The sequence below is a fragment of the Oryzias latipes genome, chromosome 18 (assembly GCF_053564925.1).
Source record: "Oryzias latipes strain Hd-rR chromosome 18, Olatipes_Hd-rR_3.1".
Classification (NCBI taxonomy): domain Eukaryota; kingdom Metazoa; phylum Chordata; class Actinopteri; order Beloniformes; family Adrianichthyidae; genus Oryzias; species Oryzias latipes.
In genome coordinates this window covers 8,260,630-8,275,832 of record NC_136254.1, presented here as the reverse complement: position 1 = coordinate 8,275,832, position 15,203 = coordinate 8,260,630, and the positions used below count along the sequence as shown (strand labels likewise).

General features: G+C 44.5%; 1 protein-coding gene and 1 long non-coding RNA gene across 2 annotated transcripts; one reads left to right on the top strand and one right to left on the bottom strand.

The window, feature by feature from the left end:
• Window positions 1-3,818: 3,818 nt before the first annotated feature.
• Window positions 3,819-4,310, bottom strand: LOC144987293 (uncharacterized). Its single transcript, XR_013651170.1, has 2 exons — window positions 4,172-4,310; window positions 3,819-4,083 (listed from the first exon to the last, which is right to left on the bottom strand). It is a non-coding gene; the product is annotated as an uncharacterized LOC144987293 (long non-coding RNA).
• Window positions 4,311-10,793: 6,483 nt separating this feature from the next.
• LOC105353772 (uncharacterized) lies at window positions 10,794-12,930 on the top strand. Its single transcript, XM_078936307.1, has 5 exons — window positions 10,794-10,945; window positions 11,085-11,426; window positions 11,510-11,620; window positions 11,710-11,735; window positions 11,804-12,930. The coding sequence occupies exons 1-5, from the start codon at window positions 10,903-10,905 to the stop codon at window positions 11,912-11,914; spliced, it is 633 nt and encodes a 210-aa protein (XP_078792433.1). The 5' UTR covers window positions 10,794-10,902; the 3' UTR covers window positions 11,915-12,930.
• The last annotated feature ends 2,273 nt before the right edge of the window (window positions 12,931-15,203 follow it).

The window sequence follows — 15,203 nt, the reverse complement described above, 5'->3', positions numbered from 1 at the left end:
CTTAACTAGCCAAACCTTCGTCACGCTAAACACTGTTAAAAAAAGTTTAAAAAAACATTTTCTGCAAAAAAAAGTTACGCCCAGACTTTAGACATGTTAGTAATTGGTTAAATAGTCAGCATATTACATTTCTGGGAAGAAAAACAAAACAATATAAGAAATAATGTTGACAACTTATGTAAATACACAATTATGTAAATAGACAGATGACAATTAACTGAAATAAAAACAGCGATGCATGATTAATATAAACCTGGAGTAACTCACAAGGTGCTATTCAAAACAAAACATTACTGAAAAGTACCACTTAAATAAGTATTATTAAGTGTTATTAATAAGCATTAAGTAATAAGTGGTGGCGAAATTGCACCAATAAGCTGTTTGTCAAATGCCAATACACCACAGAAGAAGGAGAATCCCACTAAAAAAAAAGCTAAAACGAAGAATCCTCACAGTTGGAGTATTAGTGATGGAAGGGCTGTGAGAGTACTGGTATCTTTGTACTGTAGTTTTCTTTACTCCTTTTAAAATTTTATAGTATTGACATTGGGATGTCATTCGGGCTCACGAAATGCAGCCGGATGGTGACAAAGAGAGGCAAGGTAGTCCACACAGGAGGCGTCTCACTCCCAGAAGGAACAATAGCAGACATTGAGGTCAGTTACAAGTACCTTGGAATTCCACAGGCAAATAGCAACCTGGAACAGGCAACAAGAAAAGCTGCGACAGCTAAATACCTCCAACGAGTAAGGCAAGTCCTGAGAAGCCAGCTCAATGGCAATAATAAGACCCAGACAATGAACAGCTATGCACTGCCAGTTATCAGATACTCTGCAGGAATAATAAGATGGCCAAAGGAAGAGATACAGACCACGGATGTTAAAACACGAAAGACTCTCACCATGCATGGAGGGTTCCATCCCAAATCCAGCACCCTGAGACTGTATGCTAGCCTCAAGGAAGGAGGCCGAGGACTAGTGAGCGTAGAAGTCACTATCCAGGATGAATCATCCAAGATGCATGAATACATCAAGATCAAGGCCCCAACTGACAGTGTGCTCAGTGAATGTCTAAGGCAATGGAGAGCAGAGGATACAGTGCTGGAGGATAGATCATCATGGGAGGACAAACCCCTGCATGGGATGTACCACCAGACCATAACTGAAGTGGCTGATATCAAGAAGTCCTACCAATGGCTAGAAAGGGCTGGCCTACAGGACAGCACTGAAGCGCTCATCCTGGGAGCTCAGGAACAAGCCCTGAGCACCAGAGCGATAGAGGCTCAGATCTACCACACCAGACAAGACCCACGGTGTAGGCTATGCAAAGAGGCACCTGAAACAATCCCGCACATAACTGCAGGGTGTAAGATGCTGGCAGGTAAAGCATACATGGAGCGCCACAATCAAGTTGCTGGAATAATATACAGGAACATGTGTGCAGAATATGGACTGGAAACCCCAAAGTCAAAATGGGAAACACCTCTGAAAGTGGTAGAGAATGAGAGAGCAAAGATCGTTTGGGGCTTCCATAAACAGACTGACAGGATGGTAATGACGAACCAACCAGACATTGTTGTACTCGATAAAGAATCAGAATCAGAATCCTTTTATTGTCATACGCACAGCTTTTACACCGACATACGAAATTACTTCCGGTGCAACCCGAACAAGATCAGACATACAACAAATACACATACAGTTCGAGTTTTACTGAGGCAGCTGCAGCGACTGCGCACCTTTTTCTTAGGTAGGGTGATTGGTGACAAAAAAAGTCGTATCTCAACACTGTGATACAATGTGTAGATACAAGAAAAAAAGATCCTCTGAACACAGAAGCACATATTCTCATGGCCACGCAGTACACAAGGATCACTGGGAAGGTTGGATAGGGGGGTGGGGCCCCCCCCTGTGTTACACTCCGGTCGCAGCTGCTCCTCACGGGCGCTCGCATCTCCAGGAGTGCTCACTCGGGGGCGGGGGGTGAGTTCCGAGGAATTTCGAGGTCGAGGGGGGGGTGGGTGAGCAGCAGCATCGGCCTTCAGCACAGCGGCGGTTTTCACACTCTGAGAGCGAATGATGTTTTGGTTGGAGCCAAGGAGTCTCAGCTCAGGGGGGGCGGGGTCTGATTAGATTAGATTTTCCGGCGCCAGCAGGTTGTTTGCTCTGCTGGCTGTGTCCTTGACTGGTCTTGCACTGAGAGGCAGATTTGATCCAAAATGTGGGCAATTTAGACCAGTCTAGCCTCAATTCGGGCAGAAACGCGCTCCAAGTTGGTATCCATCTTCTGCACAAGTTCAAAGATCGAGAGCATCCTGCTTAAGTGGGCAAGACAAGCACAGAGCTTTTGATCCACCTGTGAAAGTTTCTCGTACTGAGTCTCTCCTCCCCGAAGAATCCTTCCACAGAGCTCAGACGAATCGCCTCTCCCCGTCTTCTGCTCCCAGACTGCCTGATAGATCAGAAATCCTCCGATCCCAATGATGAGGAATCCAATTATCATAAATCCAAAGAGGTACACATCCTCAACGTCTTCCATAGACAGCTGGGCCAGGCACACCAGCCTCCACTTGCCCCATGGATTGTTGGTGTATCCAGCCGCGTGGGTGCCGTCTGGGCAGGAAGGGTCCGCTTTCTCGTTCCTTAGTGTGTAAAAAACTCTGTCGATCGAATTCAAAGACCAGCTGATCAGATCCATCTTTAGGGTGTTAAAAGAGCAGGAGTAGCAGCAGGCAGAAAGATGCAGCTCCAGGGAAGACAGACAAAAGCTGGGGGGGGCTGATACAGGAGGAGCGAGAAGATAAGCGTCCGTCCTCGACAAGAGCAGGAAGCATAGCAAAATAGGAAAACTATTGTGGTGGATGTGGCAGTACCAAGGGACAGAAACATCAGGAAGAAGGAACTTGAGAACCTGGAGAAATACCAGGGACACAGAGAAAAACTGGAGGAATCATGGAAGGTGACAGTGGTGCCTGTGATGCCTGCCATGTGCTTCGATGTTGTGGAGAGACAGGTTATTGTCCGGTAGTTGGATGAGACTGCACCCTTCGAGGGATCCTTCTGGTGAGTCCCATCTATTAGCATCAGGTTCATTAGTGCTACCAGGCGATCGTGGAGTGCAGTAAGTTTCTTTAGCCAGTATGCATGTATCATGTCAGGGACCAGTGTTGTCCCGTTCTTCATACCTAAAACTCTTTCTTGGATGTCTGCCACTGTGATGGTTACTGGATTCTGTTCATGGAGGTTGCTTTGTTCTTATCTCAGAGAGACCACCCACTGGGCTTTGCTGCTATGTTCTATCTCTATCTCCCAAAAAAGTAATTGATATCCCATACTTTTCTAGTACTGTTCAGTTTCCATCCTTGATGGGTCTGCTCGGCTGTTTTGATCTTGCCACTGAGCGTACACTTTTGGAGGTTAAGTTGTGAACGGGCTGTTTTTTTGTACCCCCTTAGGCAGCTGCTCAAGGCCATCTAGAAATCTCACATGTAGAAATGGAGTACATGTGATTTATATATAAGTGCCGAATAATATGCCAAATACTGAAAATAAATGTGTTAGCGATGGTTCAAGTGAAATTATCTGTTTATTAATATTGTGGTCAGAAAAATAATTTTTGAGCTGACTTAAGTTCTCATTTTTTGTTTTGTGTGAAACAAAAAATGTGTAAAAAATAGACTAAAGAATTATCTCTTTTCTTTTCTATTTATTTATTTTTTCTCTTGAACAGGCATGAGAGTTTAAGAAACAGAATTTCTGTCATGACTGAGAACGAAAATAGACCCAGATGCTGAAACCCGAAAAGATCACGCTCGAAGCCTGTTGGCAATGACGGATTTTATTTGCCAAGGATGAATGGGAATCCGTGGAGCGGGAGTCCTGTGGCGAGGAGCGGACTGGCGGTAAGTAACCCTCTGGTAGCGGGGTCTTGTTCAGGGGGTGGTCCCGGAGAACTGCTGGTGGAGCGGTGGTTGAGTGTGGCGTATGGCACGGCGAGGCTGGAGGGCTTGGCGTGATGATGGCTTGGAATGAACGAGGTGGAAACTGGACCCAGGCGGCAGGAGATTGGTTGCAGAGATTTGTCCTAAAGACAGAATGATAGGTTGAGTTGGACGTTCAGGAGTAATCAGAAGTTCGCTAGAACACGTGGAGCATGAGACCAGGTACTTCACCATAGTTGGCAACGATCAGGCGATGAATACTGGAAACCGGCCCTCTGATATACTGTGGGGTTGATGATGGAAGTGGCTGCAGCTGGGTCCAATCAGTGGAAGCTCCCGGGGGAACCATGACAGTACCCCCCCCTCATCGACCGCCTCCAGGCGGTCCAAGACGCCGATCAGGATGAGCTTGGTAGAAGTCGTCGATCATGGAGTGGTCGAGGATGAAGGAGCGAGAGATCCACGAACGCTCCTCAGGACCATAGCCCTCCCAATCCACAAGGAACTGGAGACCCCGACCCCGACGACGAACGTCCAAAATCCGACGTACAGTGAAGGCGGGAGCACCATCAATGATACGGGCGGGAGGTGGGGCCGTGGACGGCGGGCAAAGCTGACTTTCCTGGACGGGCTTGATCTGTGAAATGTGGAACGACGGATGTAACTTGAGCGCAGCAGGCAAGCGGAGGCGGACACAGGTGGGATTAACGATTTTTTTCAATAACATAGGGACCAATGAAGCGGGGGGCGAGTTTCCGAGACGTGGAATGAATAGGAATATTCTTGGACAAGAGCCAAACTTTCTGACCAGGAGAGTATGAGGGTCCTACCACCCTGTGTCGATTAGCGATCCTGCAGTTAGCCTCTCTGGTATGAAGGAGGGCAGCTTTAGTCTGTCTCCAGACGCGCCGGCACCGCTGTAGATGGTGCTGCACAGAAAGGACTGCTGAATCGACTTCCTGTGCCGGAAACAGAGGCGGTAGGTAACCCAGGGAGGCCTCAAAGGGGGTGAAACCGGTAGCAGAGGAGGGAAGAGTGTTGTGGGAGTACTCAATCCATACCAGATGGGTAGACCAGTCTGAAGGGTTCTGCGCCGCCACGCAACGGAGAGCCGCCTCCAACTCCTGATTGGCCCGCTCCGCTTGACCATTAGTCTGTGGATGATATCCAGAAGAGAGACTGACAGTGGCTCCAAGGGCATTGCAGAAAGCCTTCCATACCTGTGACACGAACTGTGGACCCCGGTCGGACACAATATCGGCAGGGATCCCATGGTAACGGAAGACGTGGTGGACAAGAACATTGGCGGTTTCCATGGCCGTAGGAAGTTGAGGCAGTGGAATGAAATGAACACCTTTAGAGAAACGGTCAATGACTGTGAGGATTACTGAGTTACCATGGGACGGAGGAAGACCAGTAACAAAATCCAGGGAAATGTGTGACCAGGGTCTACTGGGTGTGGGTAGTGGTTGGAGCAAACCGGAGGGTTGAGTGTTGGCTGATTTAGCTCGTGCAGAGGTGGAACAGGCCCCGATGTATTCACGCACGTCCTTGTCCATGGTGGGCCAAAACAAGCGTCGGTGGATGAGGGCCAGGGTCCTATGGATACCGGCATGACAGGCGATGCGGGATAAATGTCCCCAGGTGATGACATCAGACCTCAGGGAAGAAGGGACGTATAGTGTACCGTTAGGACAAGGAGCGTGATTTGGTTCCTCACCTTGGGCTTGTTGGACCTTGGACTCGATTTCCCAAGTGAGGACGCCCACAAAACAGGTGGAAGGGAGAATGGAGGACTCAGCGTTGTCATCAGAGGGGTTGAATTGGCGAGAGAGTGCATCTGGTTTAACATTGCGGCTGCCGGGACGGTAAGTAATGGTGAAGTTGAACCGATCAAAGAACAAGCACCAACGGGCTTGTCTGGAATTTAACCTTTTAGCAGAGCGTAGATAGGCAAGGTTCTTGTGATCAGTCCAGACTATGAAGGGTTGAGCCGCCCCCTCCAGTCAGTGACGCCACTCCTCCAGTGCGATTTTGATGGCCAACAGCTCCCGATTTCCTATGTCATAGTTCCGTTCCGCCGGGGACAACTTCTTGGAAAGAAAAGCACATGGTTTGAGTTTGCCCGTAGTGATCTCCCTCTGAGACAGTACTGCACCTACTCCCGAGTCAGAGGCATCAACTTCAACCACAAACTGGCGAGCAGGATCTGGTTGGATAAGTATAGGGGCAGATACAAAGAGGTTCTTAAGAGTGTCAAATGAATTCTGAGCTTCAGTAGACCAAACAAATGGTTTAACAGGAGAGGTGAGTTTGGTTAAGGGAGAGGCAGTTTCGGATAAACCTGCGATAAAAGTTTGCAAATCCTAAGAATTGTTGCAATTTCTTCCTGCTGGTAGGTGGTTCCCATGTGGAAACGGCCTCAATTTTGGAGGGATCTGGGCGTATACAACCGGGTTCAAGAATGTAACCTAAAAAAGGAATCGAGGTGACATGAAACTGACACTTTTCGGCTTTTACAAAAAGTCGGTTCTCCAACAGGCGTTCTAACACGCGTCGCACATGAGTTTTATGCTGTTCAGGGTCTTGAGAATAAATAAGGATGTCATCGAGATAAACGAAAACAAAACGATTAAGAAAATCCCGAAGGACGTCATTAACAAGACGTCGGAAAACTGCTGGGGCATTAGTAAGCCCGAAGGGCATTACTAAATATTCAAAGTTCCCCTGAGGTGTGTTAAATGCGGTTTTCCACTCATCCCCTTCTTTGATGCGAATGAGATAGTAGGCATTACGCAGATCAAGTTTAGAAAAAATGCAGGCCCCTTCAACCGAATCAAAAACAGAACTGAGGAGAGGTAGTGAATATTTATCTTTGACCGTAATCTGATTTAATTCCCTATAATCAATGCAGGGGCGTAGGGTCTTATCTTTCTTTTCCACAAAAAAGAATCCTGCACCGACAGGAGAGGAAGAAGGACGAATGTGGTTGTTGGCGAGAGCCTCTTGGAGGTAACTCTCCATAGAGTCCTTCTCAGGAGCAGATAGGTTAAACAACCTCCCTTTAGGAAGGCTAGCCCCTGGAAGCAGATTGATTGAACAATCATACGGTCTATGAGGGGGCAGGGCTGACGCTTTGGATTTGCTGAAAAACCTGTTTTAAGTCATGATAACAGGAGGGAACTTTTGTAAGGTCAATATCTTCCTTTGAACAGTCGGGGGAAGCAGAGATGGACGGAACAACAGATTGAAGACAGTTAGCCATACAGAAAAAACTCCACTTAGTAATAAGACTTTTAGACAAGTCGAACTGTGGATTATGTAATCTGAGCCAAGGAAAACCTAATACAAAAGGGTTCTGGGAAGTCCAAGTTATGTAAAATTGAATATGCTCATGATGATTACCAGAAGTGATTAGTAGAATGGGTTTGGTACAATGGGTGATTCGAGACAGATGTTGTCCTCCCAATCCGGCCGCTTCAACCGGAGTGTCCAAACGTTCAGTGGGTAAGGCCAGCTTTGACATCAGATCATGGTCTATGAGGCTTTGTTCCGTGCCAGAATCCACCAGGGCTTGAAGTTCTTGGTATTTTGTGTGCAGGCATAACTTGACAGGAATAAACATAAAACATTGATTAGAATGATTGGTTTTACCCACCCGCGGCCTGTCCTCTAGCGGGGGGCTCTGGCGTTTAAACAGAGCTGGCACTGGGAGATGAAATGGTCGGGTTTGCCACAATAGAAACAGGAGCGTTCCTCCCTCTGTCTTTGTCGTTCCTCGGGTGTTAATTTCGAATGTCCAATTTGCATTGGTTCATCTGGGGTCCTATGAGGCGATTCCTGTATGGTCGAAGCAGGAGCAGAATTAAGCAAAGGAGCTGTATGATGGGGGTTGGTATATTGTCTACGTGACCAGCTGGTTTTTTTCGGCTTGTCTTTCTTTAAGACGAGCATCAGAACGGAGTGCTGCAGAAACTAACTCTTCAAAGGTAAGAGCCTCAGGTTGTGAACATAGGTGGTCTTTGATGGAGTCGTTTAAAGATTGATAAAAAATGCCTTTTAAGGCCTTGTCCGGCCATCCAGCTTCTACTGCCAAGATTCTGAAGTCAATTACATGATCGCTCACAGGACGGTTGCGTTGTCTTAAATTTAATAATCGACGAGTGGCTTCGTCTTCTTTCCGTGGTTGATCGAAGACCAACTTGAATTCTTCGATGAATCTGTGAAATGACAAGTGTGAGATGGGATTGGCAGATAAATATGCCTGAGCCCACTGCATGGCTTTTTGTCTGAGGGAATTGACAACCAATGTAATTTTGCTGTGATCTGACTGGTAAAATCTGGGAGCTTGTTGGAATATTAACTGACATTGAAGCAAAAAACCACTACAGTGTTCTACTTCCCCGTTGAAGGGCTCGGGTTGCAGGCGGAAGTTCTCAGGTGACGCGGCGGAAGTGGGAGTTGCCGTATTGACTGTTGACGGAAGAGGAGCCGTACTCACGGAAGCGGTAGCCATTTGGCTAGTTAAATCCATAAGCGCTTGAGACATACTGTCCATGCGACGAAACAGGTCTTGCTGTGCAGATGCCATTTGCGAGAAGGCGTCAGCCTGACGGCCCAGGAGCACGCCTTGTTGGGAGACCGCGAAACGTAGATCTCCCGGGTCAGCTGAGTCTGGAGGATGGCCTGATCGTTCTGTCATGACTGAGAACGAAAATAGACCCAGATGCTGAAACCCGAAAAGATCACGCTCGAAGCCTGTTGGCAATGACGGATTTTATTTGCCAAGGATGAATGGGAATCCGTGGAGCGAGAGTCCTGTGGCGAGGAGCGGACTGGCGGTAAGTAACCCTCTGGTAGCGGGGTCTTGTTCAGGGGGTGGTCCCGGAGAACTGCTGGTGGAGCGGTGGTTGAGTGTGGCGTGTGGCACGGCGAGGCTGGAGGGCTTGGCGTGATGATGGCTTGGAATGAACGAGGTGGAAACTGGACCCAGGCGGCAGGAGATTGGTTGCAGAGATTTGTCCTAAAGACAGAATGATAGGTTGAGTTGGACGTTCAGGAGTAATCAGAAGTTCGCTAGAACACGTGGAGCATGAGACCAGGTACTTCACCATAGTTGGCAACGATCAGGCGATGAATACTGGAAACCGGCCCTCTGATATACTGTGGGGTTGATGATGTAAGTGGCTGCAGCTGGGTCCAATCAGTGGAAGCTCCCGGGGGAACCATGACAATTTCGATTTATTGTATGTGATGCATATGCGAAGAATCGACAATAAAGGTGACTTTGACTTTGACCAAACCATCATATATGTGTGCAGACTTCTCTCTGTCTCTCTTTTTAAATGACAAAGTCCTCTACTTAAAGAGAATATTTGTCATGGTCAGAACACGAGACGAACCCAGAGACTGTAACCAGGAAGGAAGAGGCAGGTAAGTAGTTAGGCAAGTAATAATATTTATTTGTAGATCCAACGGGTCTTGATGTATAGTGAGACTGGAGTCCTGGCGTAGCTGAGCCCGAGGCATGGCCAGGGGTCCGGACGAGGGTATTCAGAGTTCGTAGCGTAACCTCCGAAGGATCGAGTGGCGTAGCAGCGGATCTGGATCTTGACGTGATCCGGAGCGTTAGCACCAGCGTGGCTGGAGTACTTGACTGTGGCGCGGCTGGAGTCCGTGACTGTGGCCTGGCTGGAGTTCGTGAGGAGCTGAACGATTCAGGAAGTTCTGGTTTTCAGCTTCTGCTCGAGGTGGTGGATGACTCTGGTGACTCTCGTGGAATGAAGTTCCTGAAAGACAGCAAAACAAGATTAGCATGGAAGTAAGAAAAACAAGGGGCCAGACGTAGAGCTCAGGAGACTAGGCACCATCAGGGTTAACGAACTGGCAAAGAATGCTGGAGCTGGGTCTCCTTAAGGAGAGCAGGTGGCTGATGAGGTGAGTAGTCACAGCTGGTGAGTCAGGAGCAGAGCAGAGCTGGGAGGGGAGGAGCACTGACAGAGGCACCATGATAATATTAACTTACACTTTACTTGTTTTAAAAAAAACAAAATTAAAAACTTTAACCATCAACTCGATTTTACACAGAAATTAAACTAATAATAACAGTTTGAGAAAGGCCTTTTTTCTTGAACTGTTTTGGCAGAACACAAACAGAATAAAGTAAGGGATCATGCCCGATGAGGTCTCCATTTTTAGAAATGAATTGATGAAGCAGAGGCATGAATCTTCCAATGATGTAAACTGAAAACTGAAAAATCTCACTCAGTGAGGCAAACACTTGAACCAGATAAAATCAAAGCATGCATCCTGGCTGCAAATAGATGCAGCAACCACAGCATGAGAACATTTGAGCTGTCTTCATTTTAATAAGGCTCACATGTTTGTCTCTGAGCAGGATCAAAATAAGTGGCTCATTTTAACCTAATATTTAATGTTGACCACAAAGCCCATATACCACTGCTATATTATTGATCTCTTTACATTTGTGCTATATAATGGGCAAAGACTCATTTATATGAACTACAGGTCTCTTTGAGGAAACTTGTAGTCTGCTTCAAATGTTATTAGGAAAAAAGAATTGCACAAAAGCACTAGCTTATGTAAGAAAATGAACAAAATAAATGAGTATGAACAAAGAAAAATCTGTGAAAAGAAAATACATAGAAGATTGGGAACATTCTTAAACAAAAGCGTCTCTAATAACAACATCAGTAATTTATTCGTTAGTCAATGTTTAACATATCCCTCGCTTCACATAAACTGTGAAAGTTCAGTTTTATTTTCTCATGATGGAACTTCTCACTCTTGAAGATACAATAAGTTGTGGCATGTAAATTTTAAGGATGAAGGGAGCAGTTGCATCACTCAGTAGACAAGCCCCCTCCTCACCTTCACATCATTGTATCTGGAGCACAGTTCACTAGCAAACACTGTAAAGGTGGAGTTCTGCTGTGCACACAATGGTGAACCTTACCTTGGTTCTGGCTTTACTCTGCACCCTCAGTAAGTACGGTACTTCTACATTTTCTTCTCAGCACAGTAACTGCTTTCTTTCGCGCGTAAACCACCAACGTTTCTCTGGTTGGATTGTTCTCAAAGACTGGTTTGATTGCTAGATTTAAATTTCTCTTTAATGTTTCAGGTCTGATCTCTTTGTCAACCCCTGAGTTTCACACAGCAAAGGTTCAACCTGAAGGAGAAGTTACACTGAAGTGCTCAAACTTCAGCAACTTAATATCTAACATTCTCTGGTTCAAACTGAATGATGGACGCAACGCCACAATCATTTCATCAATGATAACCTCAGAGTCCAACGCTACTATGTTGGATGGATTCAAAGAAAGATTTTTTATGACATCTAACATCACACATGTTTTTCTCAACATCAAAAATGTGAACTTCTCTGACTCTGGACTATATTTCTGTGGACATAGAGGCAGTACAAGCGCAGTTATTTTTGGTGCAACGCATTTGCTGGTATATGGTAAGATCATTTAGAAAAATATTACATTTTTACCTGGATGTTTTTTATGTAACTTATAATTTAATTCTTGTTTTGCTACTTAGAAATGTCCAGATCACCAGAACTGCTGACCATAATTCTGGGAAGCATTATTGCTTTTCTTCTGATGGTCATCATCGTCATGCTGTTCATGAAAATCAGGTCTTATCCAAAAGGTACATTTTCTTGAATTTATACTTGGAAAAATATCCTACAAAACATTTTTTTTACTGGTTGATGTTTTGTTTTGTTTTTTTAATTTCAGCTCCAGTTGAAAGACACCAAAAAGAGGTGAATAAGAACATTATTTACTTCTTTGTAATTAGGTTGTTTAATTTGGAAATCAACTATCTTTACAGAACCTGGACTCTGATGCTTTGAACTATGCAGCTGTCAGTTTCCGATGGAAAGCAAAGACCAGGACAAAAGCTGCAGAAGACATAAATGTGGTTTATGCAACCACTAAATAGGCCCACTGTCCCTCAAAGACAGCAGCTCAGACCCACACATGTTTTCTGATGAGTTTGACCGAAAAAGGGTTTAAAATTCACAGTAAAGACCAAAATTAGACATAGGAATTAAACGGGTGTCTACTAGAAAGGTAAAGAAGAATAGGTTAGATTTGTGGATCGATGTAAATTTTCAATTGTGACTAAAAATTGATAGTAAGTATACACTTTATACGTCTTCACTATGTTTCCTTATGCCCTTTTATAGAGATCTCCAGCAATTCTGATTATAAATCTGCTTCATCTAATTGGTCTTTAAAGAAAAATTGTTTTCTGAACCAGACGCACCTTAATCTTTTCTCACGCTTCAAATGTCCAAAGCTCAAATAACTCCACTTACTAATAGATCAACAATAAATAATGTTTAAATTATGGTGTGGACACTATCGAAACGATCACATAATTATGCAGCTCATGCATTGTAACCAGTAACCTGAATTTGAGTTTTGAAATCTGCCAAATGTAACGTTCTTAAAAACTTGGGTGAGGTCACATGTATGACCAGATGCTGTTGATTTCACCTGCTTTCACAAATGGACTCTTTAAGTTAAGGATCTTTAGATGAGTCTTAGGTCAAGTATTTCTTATAAGTCTGAGACACCATTTACATGTTCTTCATTTTGGTTCCTGAATCTAAATCTTGTTTTTGTTTATTTGTTTGTTTTTACATAGAAGCTAATTAGAAGAGCAGAAAATGTTCAAACTCAAATGTATTTGTTGGATTTGCCTTTGAATGATTTTACCATTTTTATTGCAAAATCGGAAATTATAAGATTCATGACAGAATAAATGCAGACATTGCGTATGTGAAGAACATAACATGCAAATGATAAAATCATAAGATGATTAGAAAAAGAGCTGGTGGACCTGTTTTAATGTTGTGGAGCAAATACTGTGTGTGTGTGTGTGTGTGTGTGTGTGTGTGTGCGTGTGTGTGTGGGTGTGTGTGTGTGTGTGTGTGCGTGTGTGTGTGGGTGTGTGTGTGTGTGTGTAAACTGTTTAAAAAAGGAATAAAAAAATCTTTTCTGCAATCCACTATTTTTCCGCTGTATTTAAAACTATTTTTTTTTAAATATTCAATGATTTATTTTTCTTTTATTGTATTTGTATACAACCACACACAACTGCACTGTTGATATTTGCACACAGAAAAAGCCGCATATAGCGATTCTCTGCACAAACATGTTCCCACACGCAACATTGACACAGATCAACACAGACATTTGTTCATAACTAACACATTTTCAGAGGCACACAACTCTCAATATTCATCACAATTTTTTGTGCAGCTTTGATAAACTACATATCAGAATAATCAGAAAATTACATCACATTTTAAAATAAAAAGCAATAACATTTTCTTCAATTAAAAAGCCACAATGGAGAAATAAAAGAGCAGCCCGCAGCTCCAGAACCTCAGCTTGTCGACTCCTTTGATAGATTCCTACTGCTGCCACTTAGAGGCGGTCTAGAGCGGTCCAATCAGTTCAATAGACAGCCCACCCCCTCATAGGGCCAACCCCCTACTCTCACTGTGGGAGGAAGTCCGCAGAGGGCTATTTTTTATCACCTCTTAATCTAGCAAGAATGTTGCATTATGTGCCTCGCTGTGTAGGGGGTGGACCTCAGGCAGACTGAGGGGAAGAGGCCACGCCAGCTGAGATAACATGATGTGGTTTGATCACACTGTCTCAAAACGGAAGTGAAGCATCAATCACACACAGCACTACACACAAAAAAAAAAAAACTATCAAGACGTTATTTGGGCTTTATTTGCTACTGATCAACATAGATTTCTCACATAGGTGCTCACATAATCACATTTATACCATGGTCGGGGTGAATACTCGATTCTGAATGGCTGTTGGGTGTGCGTTAAAAAGTGGTATACCATAAATTTCGCTGAATCTTGACTGCAGCGGTGGTGCGGCGCATTGTCACGTTACTGGACAATGTGATGCACCACGTAATACATAGTGTGCTGTTTGTGAAAAAAAAAAATCAAAATTGGCAAAAAACAAGAACTAAGGACTAAAAACTGGTTAATATTTCATTATTTTGTAAGTGACCATGGTATGGTTAATGGCCGTCGGAGTATGCATTGTCACTTTTTAACACTTCACGGAATCAACCGGTTCAGGCTTCCACGGTGTGCGTTGAAAAGTGATAATGCATAGTTCGAAGGCCATTAACTCTTAAATATACCACAATGTGATCATTTTAAGATGACAGTTTTAAAGTTTTAAAACTGTCATCTTAAATTTGTTTTGAAAACATAATACAATAAATAAGGTTAACAACTTGTGTTTTTTTAAGTATAAGTATTAATATGTGTAGAATAATACTATGCAAACAAAACTAGATATCCTAATGACGAATTAGATTATACATGACAAAGCAGAGGGAGCAACAAAAGAGAGACAAAGCTGATGAAAAACTAAAAATCAAGATACTTAAGTAGACAGAGGACAATTAACTGAAATGAAAACAGTGGTGCATGATAAACATGGATTATCAGACAAAGGGCAATTCAAAACATTTTTGGTGATGAGTTTTCCCACGTGTTTTTGCCGGCGATTTTTCAATTGACCGACATGGCGGCAAATGTGCACCCCCTGCCAGTGTTTTTGCAGTGTCCCGGAGAACTGCCGCTACTGTACGCCATGTGGATGCGTATGTTCAACAACTACTTGCTTATGATAATATGCCTCAGGGATGCGTGGCCAGGAGCCAGATGGAGAGCCACATTACTTCAATGCCTTGGAACTGAGGGACAGCGGATTTTCTACTCTTTGCCAGACACAGGTGACACTTTTGTTTCAGCTGTTGCTGCTCTGGAAGGGCCCTTTTCACCCAAACTCAACAGCGTTGTAGAAAGACACGCTTTCAGACATTGTACAACGTCACCACATGAAACAGTTATGCAGTATGTGGCCGCATTACGGGATCTTGTTTCCAAATGTGGATTTGATGGCAAGATGGACGAAATGATCCGTGAACAGTTCGTCGAAACGTTTCCAGCTCCAGCATAAGAGAAAGACTTTTGCTTGAACCAGATTTAACATTGGAAACAGCACTTACTCTTTCAACTCAACTGGGATCTGCAGTTCAGCAGGCTAAAGCAATAGCTGCAGACCGCAGTGGAGGGCTGCATTGGGATTGGGTCCAGCCGGGTCCCGCGGGACCAAACCCAAATCTCGCGGGATTGGGCGGTTTGAATTGTACTGCGGGCGGGAGCGGGCGGCAAAAA

What these genes read in the sequence shown, in the direction of transcription:
- LOC105353772 (XM_078936307.1), top strand. Translation starts at nt 10,903, where the DNA reads ATGGTGAACCTTACCTTGGTTCTGGCTTTACTCTGCACCCTCA. An exon ending in AACGCATTTGCTGGTATATG is followed by an intron (nt 11,427 to 11,509) that starts GTAAGATCATTT and finishes TTTGCTACTTAG; the next exon opens with AAATGTCCAGATCACCAGAA. An exon ending in AATCAGGTCTTATCCAAAAG is followed by an intron (nt 11,621 to 11,709) that starts GTACATTTTCTT and finishes TTTTAATTTCAG; the next exon opens with CTCCAGTTGAAAGACACCAA.